Source organism: Leuciscus leuciscus (genome assembly GCF_965113295.1).
Source record: "Leuciscus leuciscus genome assembly, chromosome: 19".
Classification (NCBI taxonomy): Eukaryota; Metazoa; Chordata; class Actinopteri; order Cypriniformes; family Leuciscidae; genus Leuciscus; species Leuciscus leuciscus.
Genome location: NC_138743.1, coordinates 27,512,712 through 27,528,398, shown reverse-complemented (window position 1 = coordinate 27,528,398; position 15,687 = coordinate 27,512,712). Strand labels below are relative to the sequence as shown.

Sequence of the window (15,687 nt, the reverse complement as noted above, 5' to 3'; positions counted from 1 at the left end):
AAAAAATAATAAATATTGTGATATATTATTACAATTTAAAATAATTGGTTTTCAATTTATTATACTTTAAATTATCATTTATTTCTGTGATGCAAAGCTGAATTTTCAGCATCATTACTCCAGTCTTCAGTGTCACATGTGACATCCAGTCTATCACATGATCCTTTAGAAATCATTTTAATATTCTAAATTATTATGAGTGTTGGAAACAGTTCTGCTGCCTAATATATTTGATGAATAAAATGTTAAAAAGAACTGCATTTATTTAAAATAAAATAAAAATATTTTCTAATTATATAAATCATCTTTACGATCACTTTTTTATCAATTTAACACATCCTTGCTGAATAAAAGTATTGATTTATTTCAACCAAAAAAAAAAAAAAAAAACACAACTGACCCCAAATTATTGACCAGTAGTGTATATTGTTGTTACAAAAGATTTCTATTTCTTAAAACATTTAAAAAAAATTTTTTTTTACTATTTATTTATCAAAGTATCCTAAAAAAGTATCACAGGTTATGAAAAAATATTAAGCAGCAGAACTGTTTCCAACTTTGATAATGAATCATCATATTAGAATGATTTCTAAAGTAGATGTGATAAGTACTACTAAAGTAAATGTGATAGACCGGATGTCACATGTGACACTGAAGTAATGTGTACTTGAGTAATGATGCTGAAAATTCAGCTTTGCATCACAGAAATAAATGATAATTTAAAGTATAATAAATTGAAAACCAATTATTTTAAATTGTAATAATATATCACAATATTACATTTTTTTCTGTATTTTTGATCAAATAAATGCAGGCTTGATGAGCAGAAGAAATTTCTTTCAAAAACATTAAAAATAGTAATGTTTTGGCCTGTACATTTTATGGCATAGTAATGATATTTATTTACAGGTTTATTCAAAATAGCAAAGTTCACATTAAATCTTTATTGTAAATCGTGCTATAAAAGATAATGGGGACTTGACTTGAATGCTATGTAATGCTCTTGGTATTTGTGTTTAGGCTGTAATGTGTGTGTGTGTGTGTATATAGGCCTATATATATATGCTAAATCATGAACACAATGACGGGGTGAAATGGGCTGTGATGCATGGGGCGCCAGGTAAAATCTTGCCTAGGGCAGCAAATTGGTCAGGGCCGGCCCTGGTCCTTCCTACCTTTTCGTGTGGTATTGTGAGCTTACACTGTTCTGTTTTGTACATTTGCATTTTATATGTATGCATTTATGTAATTATTATTATTGAATTGATTAAACTAAACTAAACTAAACTACAGAAAGTTGTGTTATACAGATATATATTAACTGGATCAATTATTTACTCATAATAGTTAGGATGTAATTTCCATGTGAACGCATCAGTGTAACAGACCATGTATCCCTCAACTTAACTTAAAACTTAAACTCCAGAAAAGACCATGAAAAACTTCATTTCATAACAATACTAATGAATGTGCTAATGAATGAGATGAAATGTAATTTTTTAGAGTTGAGGTAAACTAAATTGGTAATTTAAATTATTAAACTTTCAAACAGTAAACACGTTAAAAACTGTCAATGTCTTGTAATATTCTGATATAATTAATTCCTATAATTATATTCTTTAAATTGCATCATATAAATAAATGATTTTGACTAAGATTGATTAAGATATAGCCTATGAAGTCACTGCATAAAAAAGGATTTCAGCTTGTACGATTTGACTGATGAAAATAACATTCTCAATGTTACAATTACTTCTTAAAATCTATATCTTAAATGCGAATTCAAGTTTGTTTACATTAACATTGGAATTAAATTGGAAAAACATGGAAAAAAATTGATGTATTATAATGTGGTCCTATTTATCTCGGACCAGTAAACGTCTAGGCCTATTATAAACTACATCCCACGTACATATTTTAAAAGAGTGTCTTGGATCTAACTCTGTAGATCTCAATGGCCCTTTGAGTAAGGCCTTTATACATATTTACAAGATTTTATTTCAGCATGTCAAGCGAAACGCAATCGGCATAAGGGCTATTTGATCCAGCGTCTCGCCTGTTGTGGTTTAGTCATGAATATTTGTCTAGTCGTTCGGAAAGAACTGTTGGCTATTAGGAAGAGTTGTGCGCTCTAATAAGGTGATGAGAGAGAGGATTTTTTTAATGAGGTTAGTGGAGGTTCTGTGGGTAACGTTGAGTTCAGCATCGCCGAATCTGTCGGCATTTATCTTGTTTTTCTGGCCTCTCCTAATTGCGCGTTGTTTACGAGGCCTCTCTTTCAGTCTCACTCATTCTTTGTGTGTTTATTGAAAGATAAACTCTCTTAATAAATATACCCTGTCGTTTAGTCGTGAAGAAAAACGTTGAGAATAAGCAACAGTTGCAGATTGCTGTAGAAATTCCTATGTGTGTGGCTCCGACTCCTTTTCATAAAAATCGTATCCGTCATTAAGACATAAATTAGATTTTGACACACACAGGCAATTGAATTTAAGCCCCCCACTCAGCCCCCCAAACGATGAAATGAAGAGCAGGCCCTGCAGCTGCTATTCAGATGAAGGAGATAATTGGCAATGAAAAGTCACTGCGCCGCATTATGTTGTCTGCGGGATCATTGTTCATTTTCCCCTTGCTATTGAAGACTATATTGAAAACCCGAGTGTTTCTTTTCAGTTTTCAGTATTCACCGTGTGTTGCTTGGTTACTGGGAATGGGGGGAATCACCCACTGTATCAGTCGGGATGGGCCGCAGGCTGGCCCCTTGCGCCACAATGCAACTTTTGTGAGGAGGCGTTGACACAAATTAATGACACTTATGCAATACGGCAGTTATGGACCGCTTATAGTTCAATATTGCACGGGACTGAAGGTGAGAGCTTTTGACATAATACGCTGACAACGGTGTTCATTTTCAATACATATCACATTATAGAGACAGCCACATATTTGATGTAGGCCTAAATATAATTCTTGTTTTATTTATTATTTATTTGTAAGCAGTTTCTCCCAATAACTGCACATTAACTCTCTATAATTGTAATTAGAGTAATTGCACTGTGATCCTTGAATTGAAATCCATTTAAAATTCAAGGTACAACAGGTCTGTTTTAAGGTGTCAATGAAAATGTGTTTCATCTGGAAATCCCAAATAGGCTATATGAAAAAAAGAAAAGAAAGAAAAAGAATTCAATATTGATAAAACAACCGGTTGAGTAATGGAATATTAAAGAATTTTGGAACACAAGTTCAGCAGGCTCTGTCCTTTTTTCCGATTTTATTTAAATGATTTTGCCATTCGCAATGCCTCACTTTTTATAACAACTTTTTTATTATTCATACATAACTTTATAGCTATTAGTTCATGAGTATTTCACAAAATAAACTCCATAATTTGGACCCACAAATCCATCCTATGCAAATCCACAAATCCATCTTATGCAAAATAATTTGGTAATGTTTATGGTGTAATAGTTTTTTAAGAGAAAATTATATCCAAGGGGGTTTATTATTATTATTAATATTATTATTAATATTTTACACTATAGGTGGCCTTTGCTGTAGCATCGAAAACATAAGGGGCAATATCTTTGATAATAAATGTCAAATATAGTAGGCTATAGGCTATAATACTGAAAAGTCAAAGCCAAATACTGACAATTTAATACTGATTTGACAGTATAAAGATCACAGATGGAGCACCTTTTAGTTTTATGAACAACATTTTTATTTGATTGTTTTGCTTTTATTTTCTTCTTAGATGTTCTTGACAATGTCATATGACTTGGTTAGTAGCAGACACGATGTGGTATTTATAGCGTATTCTTTACAAAAGACGGATCAAAAATGACACGAGGACAATACGGGGATAATGTTGATCATTTATTTTACTCAACAGGCTACTTAATGAACACTACAATATAAAGCCAGTACCCAGGCTTCAAATAGGCCCAACTAGCCAACACTATAAAGTAGGCTACAACTGCAACAAAAAAAAGAAGAAGTTTTTTGATACTGAAAAATACTGATTACAATCTTTACAAGATTTTTTCTGCAATTTTAACGTCATTCAGCCACTCTTTTATCTTTGAAAATAGCACTTTGCTACGCATTTGTTAGGCTCTCTGTCTTAACCCAAGCAGACAAAGATGTATTCCTATCACCCCGAGCAGAATGAAAGGAATCAAAGGATTTTTTCCTTAAATGGGCTAATTTTCCCCTTGAATTATGAAAGTAATGGCTAGGTAACACTCTGTGCACAGTACCCGACAGCTTAAGTCTTAAATCCTTCCACGTGGCCCGGCTAGTCGTGGCAATTAGAGCTCATTACAGACTCATAAAGGCTCTCATTTGTGGGATTACTTAATAGACAATGAAATTTTCGTGAAGATTTATGGAAAGAAAAATAATAATAATATTGAAGACTGGACGGTATGATGGGCGCGCGCCGCGAATCATTCCGCATGGCTTGTCATTCATCATTCATTCTCTCTGTCTCTCTCTCCCTCTTCTCTCATGTCTCTCCGTTTCCACCATTACACCAATTACAACCAGAATGACAGATGTGTTTGTTTTTTCGCCTCTCCAATTCAGCCCATTTAAAGTCATATTCTACCTCGTTTAAGAAGGAGAGTTGCCGCTGATTTCAGCAATTAAATGCCTATAAAGCAAAGCACCCAGTCTCCTCTTGGTGATATTAGCGCTAAATGCTGACATGAAATCGTCATTACAGCGCTTGAACTTTGCCCTCAATCATCATTAGTAGACTTTCAGTTTTATCATAACATCCATAAAAGCCGGCCCGAATGAGAGCTGATTTGACTGTGTTTTGCATGTTATTGAAAAGCTCAGGTGTCAGGCCTGTAATTGAGTGTGCGCAAAGATAATTGCAGCCTACATGCACAGGCATTAGAGCTCTTATAGATTGACAGCATTGCTTTCACTGTAATCTTCAGACAAGATTTGACGAGGGTAAGTCTCTCCTGTAAGAAGTTGAAGGTAGAGTAATACCAGACCTACTGTTTTGGCGAGACTTAACCTCGTAAGAGCTCGCTCGCTTGCGCCACTGGCCTCCGCGCGCAGCGTCTGGAGGTAAAAGGCGTTCGCGCGCAGATGAAAGTGGAAGTTTAACCCGCCGCTGACCCGTCGAGAGATCAAACCTGCTAATTATTGTCACAAGATGAGGGATTAGCGCATTTCTGAAATAGCTGGCTGTTTATCCACTCCAAAAACCTCTACAATAAACGCTTTCTAATTGAATCCTAATCGCTATCAAATTGCAAATGCCCAGACTCCACTGAGAATCATAAATCTTTAATTGCCGGCCCGAGATCTTTCCAAACAGACTTGAACCAATAAGATTATTACTGCATTTGATTTACATTTAATTGGAAAATTCAGTTTGTTTATTAGATTCAAATCCCAGAAGTTCATTATTATCCTATAGTTATTCGCTACTATAAACTTTCCTTTGTTAATCTCTGTTTATAATTTCTCAAATAAATACAATTAAATAAAGAATCTGTTTTGCGAATTTGTGTAGCCTTTTGTTTGTTTGTTTGTTTGTTTGTTTTAAATATACAAATCCGTCGAGACATCATCTATTCTATTGCGTTGTCTATGAAGTTTAAGGTTAGGTCAAGTTAGTGATAAAACAGTAGCCATTTCAAGAGATTTTAAGCGCATATCAGTAGAAAGAGGAAAGATTGGTAGCCTAACTTCTTACATGGTCAATGATCCTTTGTGTTATTAATTTTTATAATTTGACAACTGAGGTGTAATTTCCCATTTGGAGGAGGATACTTATTTGAATTGGACACATACAGACAATGTATAGGTCAGCTTGTGAGGAATTTAGGCCTTTACCTCTCTTCAACATCATCTGTAAATCAAAATATGAATCTATTAGACCGGGAGTATAATGGAATAATTGTTGATATCTCAGTAGGCGTACTCGCCAGAGCTGTTGTGCCACCTTGTGAGCTAACAAGACTGTATGGGCAAAGATTTGATTGGAGGCTCGCCTGGGCATCACGTGTCTCGGGACACCAGAGGTACTAAAGCCCCTAGGCCGTGCAGCGCACGTGGGTGACGTTAGGGCCGGCCCTCTCCGGGGTCCCTTTTGTTGAACTACCAAACATAAGCCAGCTCCCGAGGGCTTTAGAACAGTGTTAAGACCACTGTGTACTGCGCAAGACCTTGGAGCAACGCCATCAGTGTGGTATATCACTGACACCATCAGCATCTCACGCAGACAGGAGCAATCATGTCGAGGTCTTTCTACGTAGACTCTTTGATTATCAAGGATCCCGCGCGCCCGGCTCTAAGGGAGCACACGGGGCAGGACTTTCTCATCCCCATTGGCATGCACTCTCCCGGCGTGATGAGCGTCACTGCGCCCGTTTGCCCGTCCCGGAAGACCGGCACCTTCTGTGTCTGTCCGCTGTGCGTAACTTCGCATATCCACTCTCCCCGCGGCGGAATCCCACTCCTGAAAGGACAGGGCTTCTCTGCCGGTGATGCGGCTTTCTGTCATAGGGTAGCACACCAACAGACCTCCGCGTTAGCGCACCCGGGACACGGACACGCGCCTGTCTGCACGCCCACAAGCTACAGCGTCACTGACCCTCGGAGGTATCACTGCCTGTCTCTAGGTGAGTGGGTGCACGCGCATGCTACTACACCTGTTACCTACGCTCGACTATTTGACATAATATATTGAATGCAAAAGTCTTTTGTTTTGTTTTACTTTTTATTTACTTGATCTTTTAATGAACTATCTAATGAACTAATGAATCTGCAGTTTGAGCACATTTACATCTCAAATAAACAAACTGGTGTGTTAACGGCATTAAATGAATTATTTTGCAAAGTTAATAGGCATTGGCGTGATTTTAATATGTTTGTGTGCTTTTTTCCCTATAGGTGCGTCTGACAACAGCCACATACAGAACGGCAAACGGATGCGCACCGCCTTCACCAGCACTCAGCTGCTTGAGTTGGAGCGCGAATTCTCATCCAACATGTACCTCTCCCGCTTACGCAGGATCGAAATAGCAACATATCTAAATCTGTCAGAGAAACAGGTGAAAATATGGTTCCAGAACCGCCGCGTTAAACACAAGAAAGAAGGCAAAGGCACGCCACGGAGCGCGCATGCAGGATGCAAATGCTCGGGGAGCCACTCACACTATCCGCGCTCAGAAGACGAAGAATCCCTGTCACCTGTGTCAACCACAGAGGAGAAGGAGACTTCACCGACCTAGAAGCGTCACGAACATCACAGACTTAAGTTTGGTACCTTATGACACATTAAAAAGTATACGGATCTGTTGAAACTACTGAATTTATAGGACACTGTCTTCCCTCGTTCAATAGCCCAAAGTGTATGGAGATTTAGCACTGCCAATTCCTTCCTCTTCCCTCTCAAAATATTGTTTTACCCTGACACTCAAGTACATCGCTTAAAAAAATGTTGGTCTAATCTATATGACGAACTGTGAAATAATAGTTGTTATGCAAGTGATGGGAGTCAATAACTTTTTTACAGTTTGTTAAGTGAAAACTTTCTTGAAATGACCACTGGTAATCCATTCTGTCATCCCTGTTCTTTTTAAGGACAACTGTTAGACAAATGGAGAAGATAAAAGACTCCCTACGTGATATTGTAAATATGCAGACTGTCCAATCTGTCCTATACTGAGAAGCTGTGATTTTTTTTTTTTTTTTTACCTGGATTTTATGTGCCTATTAAAAAATGTGTATATTTGTATTTATTTAAATAAATCACTCCTGAAACTACGAATCAGTTCTGAGATGTATTAATTGTCCTATTGGAAGACACCTGTTTAAATATTACAGGAATTCAAAGCAACATTACATAAACCTCTTTCTACATTACATAAACCTCTTTCTAATGAAATAAAAATATTACGTGCATATTTATTTATAATTATATGCATATTTGTAGCCTATAGTTTATCACATTCACATTGAATTGATAATACGATCAGGATGTAAAAAGTTGTGTTAGGAAAAAGAGAGCCAGAGAAAATTTGGTTTGATGCGAACCGTAATTTAGCCTAATAATGCACTCACAAAATACACTCGTTCAACCCTCATCCATTTATATTCGACATGAATAGAACTTTGAGAGACAAACATTGCAACGTGATGTTCTGCATTTGTATTTCTGTCATAGAGTAAAAACAAGTGTCAGATAGTTTAGATGCTAAAAGCATTTGTTTTATCAATATAACACAAAGCCTTCTGACCCCATACTTTTCAAAGAGAACAAGGGAAACTATTTCTTTAAAAGCCTCCTGAAGTAAATTAATGTATGTGAAACTCATTTGTAAGTCTACAGTTTATGATGTGATTTTAAAATTGCATCACCAAATGATTATTATTATTATAAATTTTTTTGATGTTCAGATCTTTCATTTCAACTGCACGGGCTCACTGGGTCTTTAAGTACCATTTAAACATTATATGAGATATATTTTCACTTAATTTCCACTGTTCTTCTCATATATTCCCTCCTATAGTGCACAGGCCACAAAAGGCCTATAGCAGAGACTTTCTATCTCACGAGCCAGGTGATAGTCAATTATACGCCGACCCTATTCTGTGAGTGCTTTTCAAGAGACGGTTGTCCCCCTGTTAAATTAATCCGAAAGGAGTTTAATTGCAGTTTTTGTCCCACGTTGGTTGCTTATGTAGCAATTCCTTCAATACGAACGAGGGGGAAAAAAGCTACGCAGGGCTGGCCAAAGGCTTTGACAGGTTAGATTGTCCTGCCAGGAACTCGCATTTAGCCGGCGGACCCCCGACGGCGGCGAGCTCAAGGCCTTTCACGAGACGTCTACAGGGTTCCTCCGCGCGCGAGAAAACGATTTAGTCACTGTTTCATTAGGCACTATTTGAACCTTTCAACTTGGGCCAAATTGAGGGGGCATTCTGAAAATTGAGGGATTACGTAGGAGGGGTGATAGGAAATTAGCGAACGCTTAATTTAACTCGTGTTCCGTCAGAGTTTGGGATACATTCCTAATTGAGAGGGGAAGCAGGTGAAATTTTGGTCCCACGCAGGTCCTTTCAGAGTGGGGATAAATGGCCTCCATTCACGTCTCGCTTCACGATCATATATTATCGAGGGAAGGCACCTAATGAATATATATTGAATTTCTTATTAATCGAATTAGACTTCACCCCTTGCAGGTGTGTGAGAGAGAAAGACCTCCCGACAAAAGAGTTTTCAGCTGTTTCAGGACTGACTCTCGCTTTTCAGACGTGACACGGTTGACCCCAGATTCGTCACTTCTCTAATTTCAGATGTAACTAAATTTTGAGTTTGGATTTTTGAGAACTTTTACTTTACTTCATATTTAACGGATATTAAAACTAAAACTAGCCTATTAATTTATTAGGTTACTTATTGGCAGTTGCTTTGTTTTGCAAGCTGAATAAACTTGTTTTAAGATATTTGGGATGTGAGGCAAGGTGATGCAAGCTTTCATTTGGTGTTATGGCATTTAATATCACTTGTATGGGTGGTGCAGTTGAGTACCATATTTGAGAATCCGATGCTTAAAATCAAATATAAAATGGAAACAAAGTACAGCTCAGCTTTTAAAAGATTACGCTCTGTCGCAAAATGGCCAATTATACGCATGACAAAGAGCAATTAATAGAATCCCCTTTTAAGCGCTTGCAGCTGCTTTCGCCTTGAGAGAAGTGGGGCACTCGGGCAATGAATGCCTCCAAAACCGGGTTTGTCTTCAGTCGCGGAAATCGCTTCTTTAATAGTTTAAACTGCAAAGTACAATGATGAAAAACGTGCTTGATGTGACACTCTCGTCGACTTTTTCACCATCGTTTGAACTTGAGGACATCGTTCGGGCTTCTCTGAGTTTCCGTCCAAAACCGATTGTTTCAAAGATGTTGGAACTGCGAATTCTAGACACGTGTCCCATCAGTGCTGTCCATGGTAACTTAATTTAGTGGGAACTCGGTCATCACACAATATGTCCCGAGCGCTTTTGTCGCGCTCTCTAGAATGGGTCCTTTCTGAGACGTGTCAGCTCCTCTTTAATGCGTCCCATTGTTGCGCCTCTGAGCGTGCCCACTATATTATCAAGTGTGCTTAGTGGCTTTGCTGGATTATAATGTGTAGCCGTTGTCAAAAGAGGTCAGCTTTGAATGAGATAATATAGGCCATTATAAGAATATAGAATATTATTCATTACTTTGGCCAACTTATTCAGGTGGAAATAAGGGGATATTGGGGATCAGGGTCAGATGGATGGATGGATGGATGGATGGATGGATGGATGGATGGATGGATGGATGGATGGATGGATGGATAGATAGATATATAGATAGATAGATAGATAGATAGATAGATAGATAGATAGATAGATAGATAGATAGATGATGGATGGATGGATGGATGGATGGATGGATGGATGGATGGATGGATGGATAGAAAGATGGATAAAAAGATGGATAGATAGAAAGATAGATATATAGAAAGATGGATGCATGGATGGATGGATGGATGGACGGACGGATGGACGGACGGACGAGTAATTTAGTTAGAATCAACTGAACTGCAAGTAGGCTATTCTGGATATAAGCAAGCTGTCTTGACTATGAACTGTTTATAATAGGCAGAGAGATAAAAACTCACATGCTCTTTGCTTTACAGCCGTGTGGGGAACAGGTGGCATTTCCATTTCAAGATCTCAAGTACACGGTCTATTCCAGGTATGTGTTCACACGTGACGTATTTAATTTTTGGAGTATACATTAATAAAATGTCTTAAGCTTCCTCTCTGATGTTCTTTATTTGTTGATTATGTTGAAGTTGGAAAGCAGGCTTGAGGTCTATGAGAAATAATCGGAATGAATAAAAACATATCAATGCTTATCATCATAATCAATTGTATGTTGTTCTTTAAGCAATTCACAAGCTCATACCAAACAGATAGAGTAAAATTTGGTGTGCTGTCCGAGGAGAGGGTTCCGAGCTCGGAATTTGGCCCGAACCCAGAGTACCCACCCTCATCCCAGGCTGGGATAGGAATAGTTAGGAGTGAGGAGATGGGGTGGTGGAGGTATGCTGGAAAACCGTTGTGGGACAGAGGTAAGTCTGCTGTATATATACCTCCTGTAGTGCTAATTGAGTTGATTAACTGAACGTGCTCCTCCCGAAACTTTGCTAATAAAACATTCTTTAAACGTTTACATTTTAGGAAATTATTTCCGCGAGGACAACAAGCGGAGCCAGACCGAATAAACAGTGTCAGCTTCTGGAACTGGAGAAAGAGTTTCTGTTCAACAAGTTGGCCCTATAGCCTACATTTTACAGGCCTTGAAGGCATTCTGGCTGTAACACTAAACCTGACTGAACAAGATTTCAAAATGTGGATTCAGAACAGGTGGTCATCAAAAGACAATGCAGAGGAAAAGAGAAACATAGGTTTAATAAGTCAAGAACAAGACTGCAAGGTCAAAAATATGACTTTAATTTAAATCAAATTTTTATATTAAAAAGCATTCAAACATCAAAATTACTTCTATTTGCCAAATAATCAGTATACTTAACTTCATGAAAAAAGAGGCCCAATGGAAGGGAACTTTTGCATAAAGATGTGAAGTTGATGTTTAGTCACAGATTATTCTAAAAGCTAGTGGCCATGTGCAACAAAAGGCTGTTGAATTTTATGGCTGTAAGTAGTTTTGTTGATTTGTCAAAATGTTATCTATGGTTATGTTGGTACATGCAGCAAAAAAAAAAACTCCAGAAGAAACCATAAATTCAACTTCCTCGAAAGAAAAGTTGCAGTTACAAGCGTTTTTCGGTTATAGCGCCCATTATGGGCGGAAGTTGACGAATTTTGGTGCTTGTCCTCTGAACCATTGTCCTGTTGACAATGCAAACCAAGTTTAGTTCAGATTGGTCTTTGCAGACAAACAGGCTATTACTCTGCAACTCTTGCCTGGCTTGCTTTTGAAACCAGCAGGATTGAAGATTTGGAATAGACCAGAGAATTTTAGGGAAGAAAATCACAAGTTTATGAAAATCTGGACAAAACAAGGGTTATTATTAGGGACACATTTTAACAGATTATATATGCAGAATATATGGCAATATGCAGTTTCATCACTCAATAATTCTGCCATAGGCTACAGATAAAAAAATAAAATAAAATAAATAAAAATTTATATATATATGAAATTATTGTTTCACTTTTGCTTTAAAATTTCGGATTTCTGGCCATCCTAAAACCATAGGAAAAGCATGTTCTTAAGGTACATTTCTTCCTGGGCTAAACGCCTGTGCTGACTCGGTTTTCTGCGTCCAAGGTCAGCCTTTATTCATTATAAAGTGTTTCCTCCGCGCAGAGCAGTACCGCCTCTGCCTCGGCCACACGCTCACACGCCCACAAATATATAGCCGATATAGAAAGAAAAAAAGCTGCGAGCTTCAGCACGCTGGACAGCGCGTGTGTGAAAACAGCGCGACAGACCGAGCCCGGTGACAACTGACCATTCAAGGAGTCTGACTCCAAATCAGCACCAACTACTGAACTTTGAACTAATGCACAAAAAACAATAAGTGACAGATTTAGAGTCCGAGTTCAGAATTCTCTTTTTTTTTATCATAAAAATGATCAAAGTAATCTCTCTAAACTAAAGCTTATACATCCAACGAACTTCTATATATATATCAGATACATTCTATTCAAATATAAATACAAAAAAAATGTGCATATTTTCACAGTTTGCAAATTTGCCTTAAGAAAAGTTGACATTGAACCGAATTGTGTCTAAATTATTTGCATTTGTGTTAAGTCAGTTGACAACGCTATAGTAGAAAGTACAACTAAAACGTTATTAATCTACTCTTTTCCTCCATCTCTTTACTGTGAACACCATGAAGCATTGCCATTATCTCCCTATCTCTCTCTCTCTCTCTCTCTCTCTCTCTCTCACACACACACACACACACACACACACTCACACACACACACACAGAGAGAGAGAGAGAGAGAGAGAGAGAGAGAGAGAGAGAGAGAGAGAGAGATGCAAACAATATAGGCCTACAGTATGTGTGTAAAAATGTCAAACCTCAAATCTTTGCCGTTATTGCGCCCTTTCTTCATTAGTTATTATGCTAATAAAGTTTAAACCATTCGTTTTGTTGTGGTTTGTTATTCGATTCAATCTGATTAGCCTACTCCCAGAGGGCTTTAATTCGCTCTCTTTTTCTCGCTCTTACTGAATTGAACTAAGGAGAGAGATGGATGTAAGGCTATCCCACCGATGGACATCTACGCCACCATGTGGTTATATCTCTGCAGAGACTAGGCTTTAAATTATTTTTTTTATTTTTTTTAACTCAAACACGTCGCATTTCTTCTTTCAGAAATTAAAGGTTAAAAACTCAGCTCTACCGAAACCTCTGAAATGACTCTCTCTGTAAGCGCATATGTATGAAACGATTTATTCATCTTGGCGTCAGACATACTGTGAGGAGGTGGACTGAATTGCTGGTGTCCCGTGGCTGAGACAGATTCTCCCTCCCGCTCACGCATTCGTCCCATACTGGACATTCTTCTATCTAAACCTGAATCGAGGATTTCCGACCAGCAGTCTGATTATCCAACGCTATCTCACGACCAATTCGTACGAATTCGTACGAATGATAAAAAGTTGGCTAATTCGTACTAATTCGTACGACCTCACTCGTACGAATTTGTACGATTTGTCTAAACCCACGTGATGGGTAGGTTTAGGGGCGGGGTCAGGGGTAGGTCATTCGTATGAATTCATACGAATTGGCCAATTCGTAAAATAAGTACGATTTAGCAAAAATCGTACTAATTCGTACGAGTCAGGTCGTATGAATTCGTACGAATAAGCCACTTTGTAGAATTTGTACGTTTTCCCGTGAGATCGGGCTGGATTATCGCTGAATGGAATATTTAATGTTATCTTGGATTTTCTCTGTTGTTAATGAGTCTTGTGGTATTGTCATGGTTTTGTAGTTTTGAAACTAATTTATTAAATAAAAATGACAATTTGCATTAAACATTTTTATCAAATAAAAATTACAGCACAATCTGAAAACTTTTCAGGCCACTTTTGAGACTTCAGCTGTGTCGATCACATTCAGTCATTTATAAACTTTTCAATATCACATTACCTCCATATGGTGTAGGTGCATGTTAAGATCGTTGATTAATACCTTTAAGGCAGATATCTTAAGTAAACAATGCGCAGTTGCGCGTATTTGTTGGCAATATTTTGCTCACTTCAGTGCATTCAAACGATTCGCACTAAAAAAGCCGATCAGGGTATCCCGCGCGCTATTTCTAAAGGCTTCAGTTTTAGTCTCAGAGATTAGAGTCTTTTGTTTCCAGAACAAGGGACTCTGTTCTTTTGTGCGGCCGGGCGACACGAACATGTGGAAATAATTGTGCTGAGCAACTGGAGATGTGTGTTTCTCTGCGAGGGTGAGCTGCAAGGCTTCGGGCTCCTCTGGACCGGCTGCAGGAAGAACGGAGAGGGCTAGAGGGGGGCCAAGCCTGCCCCGGGGCTTCACTCACCACATACCGGGTCCGGGTCAGTCATCTGCACAGAGAGCTGCGAACCACCGAGTGCAGGGGACATGTTGAGCACCAAATCATAATGAGCCATTATCTGCAGCCTGCAATGTCTTGAAGAAAAGCTGAAGGGCAAAAAACAAGAGAAGCATTGGTGGCATTTTAGTTTTTAAGGGAATTTTCCACATTCGAATACAAACGAACCCTATATAAAGTTCAAATTTCATGAGTTGTATGTCTTATGCGGTTTATTTTAAAAAGTAGGCAAATAAGTGAGAGCGAGCGAGAGACCGAGAATGACTGCTTTTGTTTCTTATGTTAGAGCGCCCCCTTGGATGCGTCAGCACGTGCCAATGAGGGACCCACAATTTAGTGATTTTTCTCTGCCAAATGTCCCATTTCGCAACAACACTGCACTCGTCACAAAATGAACCTATAGTATCCGAGAATCCCATTTGGCCAATATAAAATGAGAAATAAAAAAGACTGAATAAACACTGCAAAGTTGAAAGTCGCAGAAATGACAGAACAACCGCAAATGAAAGTCAGTTTAAACCAACATGCATAAAAGAAAGTGCAAATAGCTGCAGCAGCAACCACCACTGAAAAGCGCAAGCATCTAAAAGCTGAATATGAAGAATGAAGCGTGATGACAAGGTTAATCGAGTTACTGAATGTAATTGGGCATTCCCAATTCTTTGATTTCTTTCCTACCTAAGCCTCTATAAAAACACTTTTAATGGGTCACTTGACTTCATTGTCCCCCCCGAAAAAGATCCCTTTATTCCAAAAGGGCCCCCTCTTAGACTTACAAAAAACATATGGTCCTTTTCTTCCCTGCTCAACTTCTTTTCATGCACCTCCTTCAGAACTGCAGAGCACGGAGTAATCTGACTCCTCTTCGGAGCTGCAGTGTGAAAACACGGACTTTTATTTTGAAGGCACGCCTAGGGCAGCGGGAGAGAGGAGGGGCCGTTTCCTGAGAGTTATTTACTTTGAGCCAGATGATTAGTTCTCTGGGAAGGATGGACTGTAACATTGAATCAATTACAGGTTGCTCTTGCAGAGGCGCATTTGT

The 15,687-nt window shown here is 38.4% G+C and overlaps 1 protein-coding gene and 1 long non-coding RNA gene across 2 annotated transcripts in view; one reads left to right on the top strand and one right to left on the bottom strand.

Moving 5' to 3' along the window:
• The window catches only part of LOC309482267, a 33,091-nt gene extending 17,552 nt beyond the window's left edge, over positions 1-15,539 (bottom strand). Inside the window, exons 1-2 of the long non-coding RNA XR_014200274.1 lie at positions 15,422-15,539; positions 14,613-14,734 (exon numbers count right to left, since the gene is read on the bottom strand). This is a non-coding gene — a long non-coding RNA (uncharacterized lncRNA). The remainder of the gene's footprint in view (positions 1-14,612; positions 14,735-15,421) is intronic.
• gsx2 (GS homeobox 2) lies at positions 4,744-7,447 on the top strand. The gene is made up of 2 exons (XM_082146498.1): positions 4,744-6,650; positions 6,922-7,447. Exons 1-2 carry the CDS (start codon positions 6,263-6,265, stop codon positions 7,260-7,262), a joined length of 729 nt encoding a protein of 242 aa, XP_082002624.1. The 5' UTR covers positions 4,744-6,262; the 3' UTR covers positions 7,263-7,447.
• Positions 15,540-15,687: the final 148 nt, after the last annotated feature.

Excerpts from the sequence above, each read along its gene's own strand:
- gsx2 (XM_082146498.1), top strand. The coding sequence starts at position 6,263 with ATGTCGAGGTCTTTCTACGTAGACTCTTTGATTATCAAGGATCCCGCG. Across the intron at positions 6,651-6,921 it reads GTATCACTGCCTGTCTCTAG|GTGCGTCTGACAACAGCCAC; the intron begins GTGAGTGGGTGC and ends TTTTCCCTATAG.